This window comes from Pongo pygmaeus, chromosome 11, assembly GCF_028885625.2.
Source record: "Pongo pygmaeus isolate AG05252 chromosome 11, NHGRI_mPonPyg2-v2.0_pri, whole genome shotgun sequence".
Classification (NCBI taxonomy): domain Eukaryota; kingdom Metazoa; phylum Chordata; class Mammalia; order Primates; family Hominidae; genus Pongo; species Pongo pygmaeus.
In genome coordinates this window covers 77975693-77990943 of record NC_072384.2, presented here as the reverse complement: position 1 = coordinate 77990943, position 15251 = coordinate 77975693, and the positions used below count along the sequence as shown (strand labels likewise).

Genomic DNA, 15251 nt, shown 5'->3' with positions numbered 1-15251 from the left:
AAATAAAGCAGTTTTATAGACCTATGGTCCTTTGGGATGACGTTTTTATAGTTCTAATGAAACACCTAAAAATGTTCTCTGTAAAGTGATCATTTCCAAAACTGAGTGAGTAACAGTCTCCTGGGTGGCTTCTGTAAACAACAGATTCTCAGGCCTTTTCAAGGGCCTACTGAATGAGACCCTCTGGGCTTCATTAACTCATGATACCGTGGCCCTGTCTACTTGGTGTGATGCCTGAGAACCTAACAGGCAGTGCTAATCTTGGATCTGACAGACAAATTTGCTGCTATAAAAATGTCACCCAAAACCAGTCATCTCAAGGTAACAAGAGATAACCTCTAAAGTAAAAAACTGATAAAGGCAGGCCTAGAGAACTGAAAGGCTTTGGCAGGCACACCAGGGAAAACAGTGAACAGACTCCTAACCAAGTAGCACTGGGTTATGACTCATCTGTGGGTAATGAATATCTGTGTGCCATTATATAATAGATAATGATATTTAATATTTGCTGACACTTTTGTCATATTTACTACATTCCAAATACTGTTTTAAAGCTACACACACACAAACTCATAAAATATGACCTTTAGGAAAACACATTGCAGGTAACAAATCTCTTTCTAGTGCTCTCAATATCAGCACATTTGACATGGACTGAACATGTACAGTAAACACCATGCAGCAGTGACAGAGATCTCCAAAAGGTGGCGATGCCAAGAAAGCTGTGGAGCTGCTCGTTGCATCTAATGGAAAGGTTAACAGCAGTTGTCAATAGAACTTCTCATTGCAAAAAGATGATCAAAACTTCTCATTCCAAAAGCAATGCGTGTAGTAAAAATGCAAAAAATTGAGAAAAGCACAGATAGCATAGAACTCACATATGATGGCAACAGTTCGTAATAACTATTAACATTTTAGTCTATGTACCATTTGATTCACAGTTTCCCAAGCCATCAAGGATGTGAAAAATTACTATTATTGCTCAAGGGAAAAAACGAGGAGGCAATACCTAACTCAAAAATGATTGACAAATGCTGCCTACAAGGTTCACTTCAAAGTATACAGGAGGCCTGGACATCCAGCTTGGCAAGCATTACAACATCTAATAGTGGAGGTGCAAGAACAAGGGCTCCAGAAACTGGGTTCCAGGGAGCAAATTCTATCTCCACTGCTCATTAGCTGTTGGCAAGACATTTCACCACTTTGGCCACACTTTGTTCTTTGAACAAAGTGATGACACTTCCAGCCTTCCACAGTGAGAGCTCATGAAATATTAGCTATTGCTGGTGTTATTCTATTGGTTTGTTCATAAACTTTGCCTAATATTTAGACTCTTCAAAATACCCAGTTTGCATCCAAGTAACAAAAATTGATTCCAGTCTGAGCTTTTGCAAACAAATATTATTTTCTCACTGACACTGGTCCTAAGTCCCAAAAAGTCGATTCCATGGGATGGGTGGAATCCCAAAAAGGCTAAACTGAAATTTGAATCAACTCAATAATTTAAATATACCTAGCACTCCAGAGAGGACACTGCAGATTTTCAGATCAGGTTAGTGTTTCTCTCTGAACTGACAGCTGGGTTCCAGGGTCATCCTGCAAATCCCTGGGTCCAGTGGAATTCTACACAGAGCTAATAATTCAGGTTATATTCCTCCTTACTGGTAAAACTGGAGGTGATTGTAATTGGAGGTTAGGTATCAAATCAGGGATGCTTGACTTTCTTTTCTCTAGAAATTAGAACATTTTTGTTTGAGATAACATTCTATTTTTCACAACTCAAAGAAATCCATTTCCTATTTAGAAGATTTGACACTGTTTCAAAGTAGTGATATAGTTATTTCATCCAACAGAGCGATTTGAAGATGCTACAGAGGCTCAGTCGGAGGAGACACATTCAAATTCAGTTCATGTATATGCTGGGAGATCTTTTTATTAGCCTGTTTGTTCAATAAGAAAACTTGTTATGAAAACTTTGCACATAAAGGATAGATGTTGATGAGAGACATTTTTACTGGATGGTTTTCTAGGCACCTTCTGTACTTGAGTTTCCTGTATAACAGATGCTGCTGAAATCTGCTATGAATGGCCATGCCACTAGCCCATGGTTACACCAGCACATGGTCCCACTGAGTCACTGCTGGGGATGGCCTTAATATGTCACCAATGGGCTTTGAATGAACAGGCCACTGTTGGTTTTGAAATGTATTGCTGTTGATAATACACAGGAAACATTTTAGATACTCGTGTAATTGAAATATATAGTTGTTAAAAGATGGACCATGATACTGAATATAGATTTTGTAAAAACTGGTAAGAAGATGAACTTCTAGCCTCTTATGACTCATTTATTTTTTATTATTTATATATTTTTCCTTAAAATGTTCTTTATTTTATTATCTCTGAGCTTCAGCAAACTTTGAGTCATTATGAGGGCTGGCTGGCTTTTTCTTCTTTGATTTTTCATTGAATAAAAAAAATTGACTCACTTAAGGATTTACAAGGTCTAACCTGGTGGAGATATATATAAGAATTCACCCATAACAGATGCTATCACCTGAAAATTATGCATTCCAAACCCTACATTCTCAGAGCCATAGTGTCTGATTTTCTGCTATGACTTGAAAATAATACAAATACAAATAATCATTGGCTCCAAATACAGGACTTGCTTTTGAAAATGCAGATCCTTGAGCATAATCCCAGAACTACTGAAAATGCCTCAGAAACATATATTTTGTTAAAATTCTCTAAAATATGTAAGCATAGGCCAGGCGCGGTGGCTCATGCTTGTAATCTCAGCACTTTGGGAGGCTGAGGCAGGTGGATCTCCTGAGATCAGGAATTTAAGACCAGCCTGCCCAACATGGGGAAACCTGTCTCTACTAAAAATACGAAAATTAGCTGAGCATGGTGGTGGCCGCCTGTAATCCCAGTTACTCAGGAGGCTGTGGCGGGATAATTGCTTGAACCTGGGTGGCGGAGGTTGCAGTGAGCTGAGATCACACGATTGCACTCTAGCCTGGGCAACAAGAGCAAAACTCTGTCTCCAAAAAAAAAAAAAGAAAAGAAAGAAAGAAAGAAATGTAAGCATAAAAGTAATTATGGAAACAAAATCCAGTCAGTGGGTCACAAACTGAGTGACCTTATTATATAATGTGACCATAAAATACATACTGATCAGGAAGCAATAACCTTCGTTTTAAAATAAAGAGAGGCTGGGTGCGGTGGCTCATGCCTGAAATCTCAGCACTTTGGGAGGCTGAGGTGGGTGGATCACTTGAGGTCAGGAGTTTGAGACTAGCCTGGCAAACGTAGTGAAACCCCATCTCTACTAAAAGTACAAAAATTAGCCAGATGTGGTGGCAGGCGCCTGTAATCCCAGCTACTCGGGAGGCTGAGGTATCAGAATTACTTGAACCTGGGAGGCGGAGGTTGCAAAGAGCTGATATTGTGCCACTGCACTCCAGCCTGGGCGACAAAGCGAGACTCTGTCTCAAAAATAACCAAAATTGGCTGGGCATGGTGGTTCATGCCTGCAATCCCAGCACTTTGGGAGGCCGAGGCAGGCGATCACCAGAGGTCAGGAGTTCAAGACCAGCCTGGCCAACATGGTGAAACCCCATCTCTACTAAAAATACAAAGTTAGCAGGGCATGGTGGTGCACCTGTAATCCCAGCTACTCGGAAGGCTGAGGCAGGAGAATCGCTTGAACCCGGGAGGCGGAGGTTGCAGTGAGCCGAGATTGTGCCATTGCACTCCAGCCTGGGCAAAAAGAGCGAAACTCCATCTCAAAAAAAATAAAATAAAAATTAAAAAATTAGCTGGGCGTGGTGGTGCTCGCCTGTAGTCCCAGCTACTCTGGAGGCTGAGGCAGGAGAATCGCTTGAGCCCAGGTGGCGAAGGCTCCAGTGAGCTGAGATGGCACTACTGCACTCCAGCCTGGGCGACAGACTAAGACGCCATTTCAATTTAAAAAAAATCATAAATTAAATAAAATAAAGAGATACCTCCCACCCCCACCAATATGTTTAACACCTGTGCAGAAGAATGCGCCCAACTCTCTGCTTTTGTCTGCTTTTGTCCTTCACATGATTCCACTTATTCCATCACACATCCACTCTCAGGAGCAAGAGGAAGGGACTGTGCTCTCTTAGGTCCTCTCTGCTGCCTTTGGGCTGTCCTTCATTTACTCTCAAAATCCACTCTTGTGGGACTTGGAACTCCAAACCATATCATCTTCTCTCCCTGTTGTCATCTCCTGACCTCATGATTATTCCTTCGCAGCTATCAAGACCTCTGGAGCTGAGCTCCCAATCTTCTCTCCATCCTGACTTCTCATTCATTCATTTATTCCTTCTAGTATATCTTGAGCATACCAAATGTGAGGCGCTGTACAAGGTGCTAGGAATACATTATTGAGTGAAATAAAACCCTGTTTTCATAGGGCTTACATTTCAGTGTTAGGGAATACAGGAAGGGGATACAGACATAAACAGGAAACAAATACAAAACCAAATAGATAACATGCCAGGTGGTAGTTAATGCTTTAAAGAAAAATCGAACCAGCTAAGTGGACAAGGAGAGATGGGTACATGCAGGGAAGGGTAGAGAAGGCTGCCCAAAGAGGGTATATTTGGAGACTGAGCCAAGTGTGTGACAAACCGGGGGATGGCTAGATGAAAAGCAGGTGAGGGTGAGGGGACCAGAAGTGCAAAGGCCCTGAGGTGGGTGTGCTCTTAGCACATCTGAGGAATGTACTGGAGAGAACCACATAAAGGGAACGTGGTATGCGCTCAGAGGGCCAGGCAGAACCAGATTATGAATGGCATTGTAGACAGTGGTCAGCAATTCAATATTATTTGGACAGAGATGGGAAGTCACTGGAGGGCTTGGTGCAGAAGAGTGGCTCAATCTGACTTAGGTTGTGAAGGAATTACTCCAACTGCTCTGTAAAGAATGACCTGCATGTTGGGCAAGGACAGAAGCAGGGAGACCCACTGGAAAACTATGACGATAGTCCAGGTGAGAAATGACGGTGGCTCAGACCAAGATGGAGGGGGAGGAGGTGGCAAGCAGTCATCAGATTCCAGGTATATCATGAAGGTAGAACCAATGGGATGATTCCTGGATTCCTGGATTTCTTACCAAATGAAAGAATGGAGTTGTCATTTACTGAGGCAGTGTAAGCTGGGCAGGAGTATATTTGAGAGGGCAATTAAGAGTTCAGTTTTGAGGCTGGGTGCAGTGGCTCACGCCTGTAATCCCCACACTTTGGGAGGCCGAGGTGGGCGGATCACGAGGTCAGGAGATCGAGACCATCCTGGCTAACATGGTGAAACCCTGTCTCTACTAAAAATTCAAAAAATTAGCCGGGCGCGGTGGCGGGCACCTGTAGTCCCAGGTACTTAGGAGGCTGAGGCGGGAGAATGGCGTGAACCCAGGGGGCAGAGCTTGCAGTGAGCCGAGATCACGCCACTGCACTCCAGTCTAGGCAACAGAGCAAGACTCCGTCTCAAAAAAAAAAAAAAAAAAAAAAAAAAAAAAAAAGAGTTCAGTTTTGGGCATGTTAAACTTAAGGTGGTTTCTTAAAATCCAAGTTGAAATCACCCTTGGTAAGTTAAATATTACTGTGACTGACCTACTGACATCCAGGATCAGGAATTACAAATCCAAATGCTTTAAAGGGCAAGTCAGTCAACACAAGTAAGTATTGAGGGCAGGTGAAGACTGTAGCTGATCAAAGAGTAAATATCCCAACTACACTGGAAGCCATTATTGAGCCCAGTCTACTGTTGTCATCGGAAATCTGGGATCAATGTCCCTAAACCTTCCAATTTTTTCATAGAAGGAAGAATCTGAATTTGTAACAATCAAATCTTACAGGGGAAAAAGTTCCACAGTCTACTACATTCTAGAATTACTCAGTTAAATAAAAAGTTCTTACTTCGGGACTTATCGGTGTCCTTAATTTTGTAATGCACATTGCAAACGATATTTTGTTTAGCACTTCTCTAACTTATTTGACAGAAGAACTCTCTTTTAATACAACATCTCAAGGGGCAAATATTCCTCGGCACACACTTTGGGGAATGCTGGTTTATTGGTAAGTCCTAGGTGTTTCATCAACAACCCTTATGCTCCCTCTTGGAATGTTTTAGGGCATATATTAACATGTTTATTGCAGCTTAATGAGTCATAGTTGATCACACACACAAAGAGCCAATTTTGCTAGATGTTCTAACAGCTCATATCAGATTTAGTGAAATGGAAATGGAACAATTATTAAAGTCTTCTAACTTGTTAAATAACTAAGAGGAGTCTTGATGCTATCATTGGTGAAGAAACACTTGCTGAGATCACAGGGGCACTGAGTCATTTTATTTCCTAGCTCCTCTCCCTTCTTTACCAATTATGCTACCTAATGTAGTGACAGGAAGGACAGCTAATTACTATTATGCACAGATGTTCTTTGTTTTACTTATCCATGAGGAAGGAAGAAGAGAAGAACAAATAAATCAGGAATGGAAAATTTGTAATAAAAATACAAAACTAATGTTGTTGCAGGTCTTTAAAATATATCCTCCAGGATATATTAAAACATTTGAGGTTCAAGGCTGGTCTCTGAAGACTTAAGAGTACATAGTCTGTTTAAGAGAGCTCACAATACAGATGAGGAGATCAGTACATAAAAAGATAAGCAATATAGAACTGTCAAATATTGTCAAAAAGGTCTATAAAAGTTCAGAGAAAGGAGAGGGTAAAGTGGGTTTGCGTGGCCAGTGGGAGTGTCATATGAGCCGGTCTTTGATGCATAGGGAGGCATCAGGTTGAGAGGAGGGTGGTAGGAATTCCATGCAGGAAAGGCAAGTAGAGATAAAGACAGGGCAGTTTAGGATTATGATCAGACAAGACTGTTGAGGTTGGGAGGAAAATGGAACACAAGCCTGGACCAGATCATGCTAGACATGGGGTTCCAAGTAAGAAACTGTGGCCTTAATTGTGTAGGTAACAATGAGTCTGATGGATTTTGAGCATGAATCTGCCCTACTCAGGACATTTGAAATGGTGAGGCCATAAGTGAGATAGTGAGGCAAGCACACTCTGCAGGATCCTGGGTAGAGGTGATAAGTGCTGGGCGAGGGAACTGACAGTGGGAATAGAAGGAAATTATAATATTATGAAGGAGGAAATGATCAATAGGACTTGTTAACCTATTGAATGTGGGAGAAGCAAAGGAGAAAGACAGACATTGACCCTGGATCTCTAAGAGAATGGTTATCCTGATAGCAAACTGGTTTATACGTATTGATTTAAGACACAGTGGTACCGCTCAAGCAGCAGTGCATTTAAGTAGAAATGCTCAATCAATTCATTAGTGACCTAGGATTAGAACTTGAGAAGGAAAGGCAAATAATGTACATTAAGATACCACTGTATTCTCAGCTATGTGCTAGATCCTAATTTAGGAGAGAAATGGGGCTGGAGTTTGCAATTTGGCACCATCTGCATAGATGTCAGTCAAATCAGGAGAATGGAAAGGATTCAATGAAGCCAAATTTATCACACTTTCTGTATGTCCCTTCACTATGAAAACAGTTATCACACAAAAATAGATGCATATAAAAAACACTACATCACATCACATCACATGATCACTCAAAATATCTGAGTTCCCTAAGTTAATTCTGAGGTTTAGGCAGTGATTGAGATAAGGAAGGAAAAACAGAACTGTAATTGATCTCTTCTATTCTTCTCTCCCCTGAGGGAGGTAGACAGACACAAAACAGGAGTCAGGAAGGAACCAGGGAAGAAAGTTTTTGGGAGCGTTTCCACCTGCTGAGATAAATAGGAGTAAAAATAAACTCTCTCCTTAAAGAATAATAACCCTCTGAAAAGCATCTCTTACTTTTCTAGAACTCATTATCAATGTACAGACATGCTCCTTTCATTCCCATCATAAAACTTTCCATTCACAAGCCAGTGAGGAGTCACACATTCCACCTTCACACTTCCTCCGGCACACCAGGGTCTCTGTTTCCCTGTTGCTTTGTGTGCCCATCCTGGAGCTCGGGTGCAACAGGCAGAATAACAATGCATGATATATGTTTCTACAGGAGTCATCCGTCTTTCCCATTTGCCACAATTCTCCAGGGTGAGCTGGGTCAACTGCTTCCTTCTTCCCAGCAGTCAGGAAGGTCATGCTGCTTACAATGACTCTCTCTCTGTTTAAATGCCCAGGGAAGGGAAAAATGGAGGAGCCATAACAAGAAAGAACAGCAGGGCAGGCAAAGGTAGACTAAATTTGCAAACTTAGAAAGCATTTCAGAATATAGTAGTTATTTAATATAAAAGTGCTTCCATTCCTGGTACTCTCACTTTCTTTGACTCTGTAAGTGCAATATAGTAAATATTATAACTGTGTGTAATCACAGATTTAATGGCATGACTACTTCTAAAGAACCGAATATAGGTGTCGTCTTTGAACTCAATAACAAAAGACACCAGTATCAAAAGTTCCCCAAGACCCTGGAGTAGAAACACCTGCCTTAGGATCTGTGAAAGATATACACATTAGCACCCCTGGATTCTTACAGATTCTCCTGGAATTTCTTGCTAAAAAGGGAGAGAGAGTGTTGGGAGGGTTTCCTAAAAAGCATCCCCAGCAGTGTATTTGCACTATCGAAAATGAATTCATATATGGAAGTGGCTGTCTCAAGACCCACGTCTATATGATGGCCAATTGAATGACTGATGCTCACACTCCTAGAAACTAGGTAATATGCCTTGAAAACATAAAACAGGGGGTGAGGGGTGGAGGGGGTGAAGGAGAACCTGCATGATGCTCACTAATTGAAAGTTGCCAAAACAGAAAGCTTTTATAAAAAGGTAATAACACCTACTTATTGGGAATTTCCAGTTACACAACCAAGATACTATCACAAGACAAATTATGATGGAAAATAATTATGCTCAGACCTGTGCTGGCTGAAATAACAACCTGTTTTGACAATGAAGAACATTCATACGATGAATGCTCACATAACCCTGCCAGCAGAATTGCCACTTCAACAGTAATGACATAACAAAAATAACTTGCAAAATTGGCTCAAATGGGACCATGGGCGTTTTCTACCATGATTAAGTAATAACCTTTTACTTCCTCTGTTGCCTGTAAACATTGTTTGGGTTCTCACAGCTCTTAATTCCTGGTATTACAATTTTATCTGTAATCTAATTCCTGAATCTAGCTGTTACCAGATTCCACAAAATACCAAACAGAGTTAGTGCTTGGCAGCCCAGTAACAGCCTTATAGGAAGATGTCCTTTGCAGGGTTCATAGTTCCCTTTCCACCTTCATGAACGAAGAGAAGAGTGCTCAAGTTCTTGATGCTGGCTCCCCCTCCAGGTGCAGGGAGGAAAAGACGGCAGGGCTTCCCATAGCCATCCTACCAGCCTTCTGTGTCTGTCTTCTAAAAAAGAGTCCTAAATCACAGAGAAGCAAGAGTGGGAGCTTCATGACATCAACGAATGTACCTACAGAAAATAATGATTTTTCACTTGGAATAAAAGACTTTACAACAAAATTTCAGAATTAATTAGCAACCCCATCCTATCTCAATGGTATTGCATTTGCATAAAACAACCAAAGGCACTTAATGCTCTTCTCTTACCTGCCTACTGTCCCTTTGGGAGGATATTGAAGAGGAGGCACTTCTATGGGTTGGAGTGGATGTTTTATGAGCAGGGGAAATGACCTTCTCATCTGAACTCATCGCTGCAGTTAGAGTCTAGTTTTATGCACTTAAGACCATCCCAATCTTCTCTCAAATCCACAAACAAAGAAGTAGATGATTTTTCAGCTTCATTCCATTTCATGAATCAGGTTTGACTAGAAAAGAGCAGGCAATATTGAGGGTGTCCAAACCACCTAAAAGCAAAACAAATAAGCCTCATATAAGTAATTAAAAGTCAAATTAAAATCATTATCTTTAGGATGAAATATTAATTTGTGTTAGTGAGAGAAGGAACTCTGACACATTAGGAAATACTTCCTCTAGATTTTAAGGTAGAAGAGGAAGGTGTCAGTATGTAAAAAAAAAAAAAAAAGACTGTCAACAAGCAAAATGGGAAGAAATCATGTACTAAAGTCATATTCTCTCCTCTTGCATTTTCTTTGTTTTAAAGCAGATTATAATGCTATATTTGAGACCCTAATGCCAAAGACGCCAGATTCTCCTCCGGAAACATAATCTCGCCTGCCCAATGGACTAGAATAAGAGCTTGGTTCATGTTTGTCTTCAGTTTAGTTTAGCTATGTCATGTATGTGACGGTTAATCCAACACAAAGTAGTCAGTTACAAAAGAGTTAACACATTGTGTGCATCCTGTAATCCAGGATTTGTGAAGGATCAAGGAATACATATATCCACAGTTATTTGTACCTCAAAACTATAGCATGCCTACAAGTGACTCTCAACAATCAACATGCTCACAAACATCTACAGATTGACAGGTTATCTTACAGCAGAGGTAAATGGAGTTCCTTCACTTATACACAGCCAACAGCCACTTCAATTTTTTTACTTGGATTCATGTAAGGAAGGTTTGCATTGTTAGTATTAAGGTTAAAATCTTGTGTCAGAGAGAAGCTCTTAAATTGGCCTTGTCTCCAACACAGCTATGCTAAAAAATGTTAAAAGGTAAGCACTATGGTATAACATTAAAAGCTTAAAAATAATATTTCCCAAAAGATAGACAATTAAAGTGAACTTTATCCTCTTACAAGACGAAGGTCACATTCTAGCCCCCATCTTAATGCTAATATCTTCTTGGAGGAAGTACAGAACACCAGAACACTTGTGTAGGCTTGTTAGCACAGGTTGGGAAGGAAAGCTGCTAGCAGGAAACAGAAATCAATTTTTAGGCCACAAAAAAGTGAGACCTGAACTTCAGTCTAGAGGGTGAGACACTGAATTAGATAAACAAAAAAAGATGGAGATATATGGGCATTATGAAGACAGTGACTGAGGTGAACTAATGGATCTGGGAGTTAGAGCTGAGGTCCAAAGAATGAGGAGTTTACTAGGTACCAGGGTGTCTGGCGTGACATGATCAACAGATGAGTGGTAGCCAATATGACTAGAGTCACAGATATGGTGATATGGTGGTAAAAGAAATGCAGAGGCCAGTCCCTGCAGGACCTTGTAGGCCACGACAGTTGCTATGGTCTGAATATGTGCACCAAAATTCATGTGTTAGAAACCTAACCCCAATGCAACAGTATTGGGAAGTGAGGCCTAATGGGAGGTGTTTAGGTCATGAGGGTGGAGCCCTTGTGACTAGGTTAGTGCCACTATATAAACAGCTTGTGATATGGTTTGGTTGTGTTCCCACCCACATCTCATCTTGAATTGTAGTTCCCATAATCCCCATGTCATGGGAGGAACCAGATGGGAAGTAATTTGATCTTGGGGGCGGTTACCCTCATCCTGTCCTCATGAGAGGTCAGACCTGATGGTTTTGTAAGGGGCTTTCTCCTCTTTTGTTTGGCATTTCTCCTTGCTGCTGACATGTGAAGAAGGAAGTGTTTGCTTCCCCTTCTGCCATGATTATAAGTTTCCTAAGGCCTCCCCAGCCATGCAGAACTGTGAGTCAATTAAACCTCTTTCCTTTATAAATTAGGCATTCTTGGGTATGTCTTTATTAGCAGCATGAGAATTGACTAATACAGCTTGTGGGAGTGGGTTCTCTCTCTTCTGCTTTCCTGCCATATGAGGACACGAGGTTCCTCCTCTCCAGAGGATGCAGCATTTGAAGTGCCTCTTGGGAGCAGAGAGACAGGGCCCTAACCTGCTGGTGCCTTGATTTCCCAGCCTTCAGAACTGTGAGAAAGAAATTTATGTTCTTTATAACTTACCCAGTCTTGGGTATTCTGTTATAGAAGCACAAGTGGACTAAGACATTGGCATTTTGATTTTTATCATAAGCATGAGAAGCCATCAAGACGTAACCAGATTTGTGCTACTAAAGGGTGATTTTGGCAGCTGTGGGGAGACTCCAAGTGGGGAAGTAAAGAAGATGAGGAGGGCCCAATCAGGACTCAGGAGAGGATGGGAGAGTGCTGGCAGAAATTCCAACACTGAGTCCTGTGTCCTGTGACTGGACATAGTGGGGGAGGCAGGGTTGAGGCTAAATCTCAGGTCTCTGGCATTCCGAGCAAGAAATGGTCAAAGGAAATCCAAGATCCATCAGAAAGTCATGACTGTGGTTAGAGACGTTGCTGAAGACATTCAATTGGAGACAAACTCTTGGAAATGTAGGTCTGGAGCTACTAGAGTTTAATAGACTATGGTAATGATACAGATATAGTAATCTGTATTACTAGATTACTAGGGATTACTAGACTATGGTAATGATACAGATATAGTAATCAGATCCTTTAAGATCATGTAAATTTCACATGTGCCAGTAAATGAAATTTTATATGGTCCTATAGTTATATTTTTAATAATGGATTATGTCACCCTGAATGTGTTATTCAGGATTTTAATGGTCACCTGTTTATAGAGAATACCTAAAAGAACAATCCCAATAATTACAGGGGGAATTGTTATAAACTGTGAAAACTGGACATTCTAGTGAATAGAACTTGTAATCCAGTCTTAAAATTTCAACTTCACTGTCGCCACAGGAAAAACGAAAGCTACTTTCCTCCAAACTGGGAGACTTTCTCTTGAAACAAAATTAGTCTTTGGAAAAACAGAAATGGAAAGCGCTGTATATCTCTTCTGTGAGCTAGAGATAGTTTCATTCATTATTGGCAAAAGGTAGTAATAAACCTCCATTTGATAGACGATCATCTAATCTTTTTGCTTTATGAAGGCATTCTAATAAGTGAGTAAAGTTTCTGATGCCAAGCTGTGGTGCCAGCAAACAGAATGTACAGACACTGCTCGGATCCTTGATTTGAAGTACTTAGGTTTCTGGTCCAAGATGTTTTACAAGTAGATGCTGACTTTTGAGCCAAAAAGGAGGTACTTTTGTGATATGTTCAAGTGCTCCCAAGGGATGAGGTTGTAACAACCTAACTCACTAAACTGAAATCCATTTGGAAGTAAATTCAATCCAAGGTATATTTCCTCTGCTGGATTTTTTCATTTAAAAAACTGTACTTTTTTCATTAACATCAATGCTAACACCTTGATTTTTGTTTTAATTTAAAATGACATTTTTCAGGATAACTTGTTTATGATAAAAGGGCAACATTTCAGTTGAACTACAGTTAAAATATGTTGAATAATAGCAAAATGAAGAAAAAGAGAACTTAATTCATTCCAATAATTGTTTTTGAGGTTATTGTTGTTGTTTCTATGATTTTTGTTATTTTTTAACAGAAAGGGTTTCAAGTACTTAATATAAAGTTGAATGAGATGCCCTTTAAAGATTATTCCAACCAATTTTCAATCAAGTGTTTGACCACCTGCTCTTTTTCAAATGCATTATAAAAGTAAGTCTAAACTCTGAGAGAAGGTTATTCTTTATTCTTAGAGTGTAGGAATTGCTATAACACAAAAAAAGTCATCTATACGAAAGAACATTTTCAGAAATTGCCTAAACAATATTCTAAACCAAAGAAAGGCCATAAATTTTAAAGTCAACACCAACATAATTACTATACTCAATGAGAAAAGTATTGTGGCTGAAAATAACAGCAATACGAGAGAGCTGAACATCTAATTTTTCTGTCTCATTCTTCCTTTATAACAGTGGGAACACTACAAGTATTGCTAAGTGCTGTAACATTTGCATTTTCATTGAGTGGCATAAATCTCAGATTTATGACCCAGGGACCTAATTAAAGCAAAAGCTGGTAGGGAAGGCTTCTAGAACTTGCTGTTCAAAGGCATCATAAATTGTATGTGTCCAGAAAAACACTTAAGATTGGGGACCACTTACCCTGGGCTAAGTTGTAATGTGTCACAACCAAGCCCCAAATGTCTTTCTCACAGTCCTGAAGGCTGATAAATCAAGGCACCAGTAGGTTAGGGCCCCGTCTCTCTGCTTCCAAGAGGCTTACAAGAAAAGTTTATTTTTAGCTCATTTACATGTCCTTTAGGTCAGCTGCAGACCTACCTTGAGTCCTCTTCATTCCAGGCTTAACAAACAGCCCCCAGGAGAGGCAGGGCAAAGAGCCATTGCAGAACCGTGGGATGGTTCTTAGAGCTTTTGCTTGCAGGTGGTACAGGTTAGCTCACTCACGTTTTATTGGCCAAAACAAGTCACATGGCCTAGGTGAGTCAATGATGCATGAAACTATAGTTCTCCCAGTGGGCGAGGCAGTAGATATTTGGGTATAATGATAATTTACTATATAAACTATAGGAAAAGATTAAAATACAGTTGAAAATATTTAAATTGACTCCAGTTACAGCACTGAGAGATAACCCTTGTTAACATTTTTGGTTCTACTTTAATCAAAGTAGGAGAATAATATTCACACTATCTGCAATATGGTTTTTCGATCAATAATATATCACTAATGGCTTTTCTGATAAACAAAGAAACTTCAACAATACCATTCTTAATCATTACAAATAAGACTACCACACAGATATACCACAATACATTTAACCATTCTTCTTTTGGGACATTTAGGTTGTACTTGGTATATTTTGGAACAATGAGATTTATCACAAGAGTTTGTAATAGTTATACATTTAGTTTTGATCATTATAAAAATGACCCTTTTCATTCCTTTTAATACTTTTTGTTTTGCTTTATCTGATATCATCTCTTCCCTTTCCGCTTGCAAGTGATTAAATAAACTTTGTCCATCCTTCCCATTTAAACTTCCTGTATATTTTATATTATGTGTCCCTCTAGTAATGATCAGGTTGAATTGTTCAAAAAATCTAATTTTAGTGAAGTATTTCCAATTTCTATTTAATGTTATAACTAATAATTGATCTTACCCCTGCCATATCATTTTGTACTTTCTATTTTTCTGGTTCTTCTTTGTTTCCTTTAATGCTTGATGGCTTTGCTTGGTAATCTGGCTTTTGCAGCATACTGACTTTCATATGGTTTTAATAGCCTTTTATATTTGACAATAATTTGAAAGATATAATTCTCCTTTTAAAGTTCTATTTCCATTTCCCTTTACGTTTCTCTAAATCATGCTGGAATCTACAGTCTGTAAGTGACAGTTAAGAGTAAAATGGGGCTGGGTGTGGTGGCTCATGCCTGTA

The 15251-nt window shown here is 39.9% G+C and overlaps 1 protein-coding gene across 22 annotated transcripts in view; it reads right to left on the bottom strand.

The window, feature by feature from the left end:
- Window positions 1–15251, bottom strand: part of OSBPL6 (oxysterol binding protein like 6) — a 203493-nt gene that overhangs the window by 76886 nt on the left and 111356 nt on the right. For 19 of the 22 annotated variants that reach the window (XM_054478704.2, XM_063647645.1, XM_054478703.2 and 16 more), the window contains one exon: window positions 9675–9931. In XM_054478704.2, coding sequence (XP_054334679.1) covers window positions 9675–9776 — 102 coding nt within the window. In that variant the 5' untranslated portion in view covers window positions 9777–9931. The remainder of the gene's footprint in view (window positions 1–9674; window positions 9932–15251) is intronic. The other 3 variants (XM_063647655.1, XM_063647642.1, XM_063647654.1) reach the window with 1 other exon arrangement.